Source organism: Pestalotiopsis fici (assembly GCF_000516985.1).
Source record: "Pestalotiopsis fici W106-1 unplaced genomic scaffold PFICI_Scf_12, whole genome shotgun sequence".
NCBI lineage: Eukaryota > Fungi > Ascomycota > Sordariomycetes > Amphisphaeriales > Sporocadaceae > Pestalotiopsis > Pestalotiopsis fici.
Window position 1 is genome coordinate 1451258 of NW_006917102.1, and position 6847 is coordinate 1458104.

At 50.3% G+C, this 6847-nt stretch overlaps 1 protein-coding gene across 1 annotated transcript in view; it reads right to left on the bottom strand.

The window, feature by feature from the left end:
- Positions 1-5992: 5992 nt before the first annotated feature.
- Positions 5993-6847, bottom strand: part of PFICI_14189 (uncharacterized protein) — a gene marked incomplete at both ends in the record, with an annotated part of 1366 nt that continues 511 nt past the window's right edge. The window contains one exon of the mRNA XM_007842770.1: positions 5993-6813. Within this exon, the coding sequence (XP_007840961.1) occupies positions 5993-6813 (821 nt within the window). The remainder of the gene's footprint in view (positions 6814-6847) is intronic.

Genomic DNA, 6847 nt, shown 5'->3' on the forward strand with positions numbered 1-6847 from the left:
CGCTCAAGCAAAGGCACTCCTTTTTTTCTTTTCTTCTCCTTCTCTCTCTTCTCCTCGTCCTTCCATTCAGTAGTACGTAGTCTATTTGGAACTTGAGAAAACATGGATACTGGAGAAAAGCACCATCCGCGCCCTGAACCTGAACCTTGAAACCATGCGCTGACAGGGGCAATAACGGAATGGCAAATCTTATACTCGACCAACGTGATTGAGCCTAACTTATTATGATCAACTCTGTTTCTGTCGTGTCCTTGATGAACGGTGGTGTTTCTGCCCTACTGTCTCCCATACCGTGCTCGGCCTCGCTCATGTTCGGATAAGCCCATTTGAGGATCCGGCAACGCCAACAATGCATCATGTAGTAGTGCAGTACCTACGTACTTCAAAGTGTACGGAGCAGTATCACCGGTCCATACATATCATGGCTTTTCCAACAAAACGGTCCCGTTCACCGCGTTGGTGGGGTTGTGAGCGAGGACTTGACTGGCATCTGCCTTCGAGCTTCTCACGCCTTTAGCCAAGCTTGACATCATATTGGTGGGCAAACCTGTTGCCGATGGCCGATCCATCGAATCCACCAGTCAGAGGAATTATGGGCCTTGACAGCTGCCCTCAGTTGAGCTGCTTTCCAGATAGAGCTCTGACCCGACCGTGATTGGTCAATCTCTGCGCCGCCGCCCAGCCGGTTTTGGCACCTTGTCGCAAAACAGAAACGTCGACGTCAAGATTACATCGAGATCCCATCCGGTTCAGAGCAAATGGGATTTATAGGCTACATAGCATAATACACCCAGCTGATCAGCCTTACCTATGACATGTATGCTGGGATTCGGTCCAATGCTCGGGCACAACAAGACTATTGCAAACGTATATTCGACATCATACTTTTCTCTGTGCACCGGATATACCAAATATGTTGTTGCAGAGTAGGTTGGTAGGGTTAGACCGTCAGTGTCCCTCAGTCAGTCAGTATTACATGTCTGACTCGGTCCGTTTCCCCATGGCCTCCCCAGAGCTTAAGCCGTGTGTCTCCCCTCCCCTCTCTCTCCCACCTTTTCTGCCTTGTCTCATCTTCCACCTTGGACATGGCCTTTTCTCCAGACGGACTAACCCGACAATGCCGGGGCACCACCAGTCAACAACCACTGGCACCTCAACCAGGTGTCAGCATTTTAACTGGGGCTCGGAGAGTCGCGGTTCGTTCGTCGGAAAAAGAAGAGCGGTAGAAACAGCAACAGCAGGAAGGAGTGAGTGAGACTGTTGTTTGTCGTGTCGGATCGTATCATCGCTTCTCGTAATCGCTAAATTTGTCCGTCCGTGATTATTTGATAATTGATTCGGCATGAGTTGTCGCGTCGAACCTCGTTTCGCGAACCCCCCACGGCCACGGCGCAAGAGTTTTGGCACTAGAACCTAACCTCTGTCCTCCGAATAAAGGTGCGAGCGTTGTTCGTGCGTCCGGTCGACATCTCCGGCGTGCCGCTGGGCTGCGCTTCACTGCTTGCCCCTGGGGGTCCCTGGTTCGTTCGGTACAGTATGGGCCCGTTCCTATTCCATGCCATGCAGCAGCTGGTGCAGTGCAGATGCCATGCCATGCCATGCCCGCGCCCTACCCTGCCCTTTTTTTCAAAGCTGCAAGTTTATAATGTTGTTACCACTATCAGCGACATCCACTTCGGTTGGCACCATCCCCAGGCGCTCCCCCCATCCAATCAACCCGGCTCACCTCGACGGAATTGGGTAGACCACAAATGTCGTCTTGGCATTTTTGATGCATTGCCCAGGTTGATCTCCAGACTATTTGCGTCCAGACCACACAGCGCACAGGTGTTGGGCTTCTACGGGTAGGTACATAGTGAGTGGTCCAGGATTCACAATCGCCCTCACCTTTTGACTAGCGTTGGTGGGCGACAACAGACCCTCACAAGCTGGCAACTCTATACTATAATAAATAACCATCAATTGGCATTCCCGCGCTTCGCCCTGCTATCTTTGGATCGTTATGTGCGCATTTGCCAAAACATCACGAACTTGTTCCAAGTGAATCGGTGTTCCCTTTGCTTCTCCGTCTCTCAATCGTGTCAATTTTATTTCATTTCTTTCCCCTCCCCGATCCCGGATCATCATGGCTGTGCCTTTTTTTTTTTGCCGCCCTGGCTAGTTTCGGGCTCCGACGCATCCCACGAAAGTACGTGTACCCCTTATCGGAACGGACCAGAATTCATGCAATTCGACAAATTTCTTTTCCATCAGGTGAACTCCAAAGGCGGGGCCCCAACATCGTGAAGTTTGCCGTCGCGTCCCATTCCACTACCACGTCTCCTGCATCTTTCCCCTCTTTATTTTTTCTGCTTTCCAGATCTGCCGCACTGCAACCCAACACGAGCCCGCATTGTTCATATCTGATCTACATTATATTTCCGATTCCAAATTCCTTTATTCTGAGAGAGCAATTTTTACGAGACGCATGACCATGCACGACCCCCCTTACCTACTACCTTCTCGCCTCTTACCTACATGAATGAATTTGTACGGGCGCCACCTTCGCTTGAGACACACACACACACACACATACGGAAAGAGACAGAGAGCTCCCAACTGTTCACAGTGCACGTATCCGAAACAGCACACCACGACACAATAAGCACGTCCATACCCACCGAATCGTGCCTTTTAAAGATAAAGCGAGATTATCAATCATTTCACATGCCTCAAGTGATCATGGCAATCTTCCGCCCGGGACGAACTCCTCTGTCTTTTCTGTTCTCTTCTCCTCCCTCGTGTCCTCTCTTTCTCTCTCTTGTACCTGATTCCCCATACACTGTACGGAGTAATCGCTGTAGTTTATCCGTTAAGGGCCGTGTAGACCTGCGCGGCTGCATATGTAGATCGGCATCCTAGTATACTAGTCCAACTCCAACCATCTGTAAACCAGTAGTCCAGACTCTTCTTTCGAGCCCCGGACCGTCAAACGGCCTCGAGCGGATCGGCGGCGCGCATTAGCTGTCCATTTCTCATGCGGCTCTGACTGTTCGCGCCAGGAGTGGACTTGCGGCGTGAACTCTGGGACTAACAGAGTTTTTGTCGGCCGGCATTGATCAACATGGAAGCGATATATCCATCAAAGTCCAAGGTTGCTTACTACCGGCTTTACTCGCTCTTGCAATATCCAAGCTTTTCTAAATTTGGGAACAAAGTCTCATGGTCTCGGAATAAACCCCCAGCCCCGTGTCCTTCTATAGTCGGTTTGAAATATGCTATAGTATGATTGATGCAACATTGCGAGTATCATGGTGCGACCTTTCACTTTAGAATGCTGTCCACTTCATCCCATTATTTTCTACTTTCGAAACTAATTCAACACAACCCTTCCAATGAGTAAGTACACCGCTAAAAATTAATACACGGCAGATTTCTATCACCGCTCACTGTCGATGCGTGAACTTTTGGCGTATCCTTTTAGTTGACTCCACCCCCTTTTGTTTCCTATAATCCCATCCGCACTATAGTAGTCCCCTCCATGATCTTCCTTCACAGCCACCACACTCCCGCGCCCGCTAGACATAGCACGAGCCGATCTCTAAACCACATACGACACGGCAGAGAGTATATGGGAAAGCGGGAAAGAAAGAAAAATAAAATTCAGGATATCGGTCTAAGATAGGGACCCATATATAGGCGCTAACCTCACCGCGAGACTGATAGATCTAGCCACAGGCCTGGAACCATTGCTGAATCATCCACCCATCCTCGGTCGTCTTTCCAAGTCCTTGGACCGTCTCTGATAGGATATGACCCTTCCTTCCCTTCCTTAACCCAACCCTCCCTTGTCACTATACTCCCTCCCTCTTCCGCCTTTCTCTCCAAGCCGGGTTGCCCCTTGTCCAGCGCTCATCAGGGTTCCCCAAGGGAACAGGGTCGGCGTACATCTCCCGAATGCAAGAAACCCGAGAGAGGGTTTCCCCCCACGTCTTAACAGGGTAAAAACTTTAATGCACCCGTGGGGTTAGGATGAAAAACCCACGTGTTTTCTGGCTTGGCTTGGCTTCTTTGCTACATATAATAGACCTAGTGCTCGGCTCCGGGAATGGAAATGCCGGTGGGAGATTATCCACTTCTTTTCCGGGAGTGGAGATGGTAATACCGGGCCACGGGTGTCACATGGCTTGGTACTGTCGTGAGTTTTATCTTCCTCAGCGGGACGGAAAGGAAGAGTGAGCGATGTTTCTGATGCTGGTGTAAAAACCCGAGTATCCCGCTCGGGAAGTAGGCCAGGAGACACTACGGGAGCCTGGAGGGGAGACTTTGAGCCATGGTCATGGTTTACCGTCGTCTGGTCCCGAGTATGGGTGTCCACCGTGGAAAGGGAGCTGTGGTGGTTGTTGATTCTGTTTGAAGAGCTGGAGCTGCGCCTTTGTTCTTCCCGAGCCCATAATAGGTCGATGGGTATCAAGCGCGGCGTTGGTGGCATGACCGGTTCACGTCGTAGGAGCGGATAACGAAGAGGGTTTCCAAGAGTCAAGGCTCTACGAGTTGGTCTGTGTCGCGAGTGGAACGTTCGCACCGTCCCTCTACGAGGTGGAGGATCATTCGTAGTGTTTGGATCTTCTTCCCATTTTGCCTCTCTGGAGATATGCGGTGCGACAGTGGCTGTTAGGTCAAGCGTTATATCTTTTGCTGATGCAGAAAAGTTTTGAGTATGGGAAGGGGAGGAGTGAACATGGTGCACAAGTGCCATATCGACGTTGATATATATACTGATGACTCCCCTTAGAGATCAGTGGCGGAGAAGGGCAGAGTTTTTATTTTCTCCCTTCCAAGTTCATGTGTTGGCCAAAACATACTTTTCTATCGCCGACGACCAGCAGTGTCCTGGCATATATGTACACCTTGATGAACCATCAAACATGATGACAAGAGCCGAGGGCATCTAAAGTGTCGGATGAGCTAATCAACCGATGCAAAACAAACAACACCTCAATGCGATTTATTTGCAAGCAACGTGTTGCCATTGCCAGTGTTAGCAATTCTTGCAATCAGCACGCATTCCTTGATCGGCTCTTTGACGGCAGTATTGTATGGAGATAATTATATGCCCTGTTTAAAAGCACTATGGTATTATGATTAACAATATCTGTGCTATTTGTAGCATTCAAGCCGTCTTCATCCCATGAATAGGGTATCAAGTCCCCATCTTAAATAGCATTGTTATGATTCTTTCCTTGTACAGTTCCTTCGATGATAGTGCTTGATTTACCAACTCAATGGTGGCCTTATTGCGACGCTGTTATGACATACAAATATCATGATGTTTGTAGTGGTTTGAATGTCGATTATAACTCAGCCGTTCTCCAACTTTCTGGACCATCGATCCACAAGTTTTTTCAGGTATAAGACAATGCCAGTTTAATTAGCAAAATACAAGTTAGTCTCAGAATACACGAATAAATGGTGATAGTCATAGCTTGTGGCTGCCCATAAGCACACTCAGAAGTGAATTGAACCCAAGAATGTATTCTTGCTGGAGAATACATGTACGTACTCAACTCAGACAAGTTGCTTGCCATTACATTCACTATAACGGCAGCAAGTTCGAATTGTCACAATCATTCTAATATGCGCATGTTACGAGAAGACATTTGTAATTGTCAACCAAGAAACGAAGCTCTAATTTTTAGAAACACACCAACTGTAAAGCCCTCTGTATCTACATGAGAAAAAAAATCTGTTGTCCCAGGGAGAAACGAAGTAGGAAAACCAAAAAAGATATGAACCATTAATACGTAGTAAAGTTAGGATACATGCGATAATGCCCATCGATGATCAGTCTCTAGGCCTCTAACTACCCCTGCTGTCGATGCACAAATACAACACACGCGCACGCACACACACACACGCTTGCCGAAGCAAGGAAATGCAGCCCACAAGGCAAGTGTCATGACCAGGAAGCGAGAAGAGATGACGGCCTGTGGGAAGGGATAGACGGGACATCTTAGACCAGACCGCCCTGGGTGGGGACAGGGTCCGGGTCCGAACCGTCGTCGTCAGTCGGGTCCGCGCCCGAACCATCGTCGTCAGTTGGGTCGACATCATCACTGGTCTGCTCCGGGTCAGCGCTGGTGGTAGTTGTTGTTGTTTCAGTGGTGGTGACGGTGACTTCGAATTCGAAAGAGCCCGTCGGGTTGCCAATGCCGTAGCCGTATCCCCAGCCGGTATACTCGGGGTTGGGAGGACTGGTGATGACGGGGTCGACGCCTCCATTAACACCGTATCCTCCAGAGTTGCCATAGTCTCCGCTGCCGCCATTGTAGGCAGGGTCGCTCCCACCATCATAGCCACCATTGCCGTAGCTTCCCTTGCCGCCATCGTAGCCACCATCGTAGCCACCATTGCCGTAGCTTCCCTTGCCACCCTCGTAGTCAGGGCTGCTGCCACCATCATAGCCACCACCTCCGTAGCCGCCTTTGCCACCTTCATAACCTCCATCACTACCTCCGTAACCACCTTTGCCACCTTCATAACCTCCATCGCCACCTTTGCCACCTTCATAACCTCCATCGCCACCTCCATTGCCGTAGCCACCTTTGCCACCCTCGTAGTCAGGGCTGCTGCCGCCCTCGTAGCCGCCGTCGTTGCCTCCGTAGCCACCTTTGCCACCTTCATAGCCGCCATCACCGCCACCACCGTAGCCGCCGTTGCCACCCTTACCGCCACCATATCCACCCTCTTGACCACCTCCATAGCCGCCGGAGCCGCCGGAGCCACTGGAGCCGCTCTCGCCGCCTCCATAGCCACCTTGGCCACCGTGACCACCTTCATCACCGCCATAGCCACCGGAGCCGCTCTC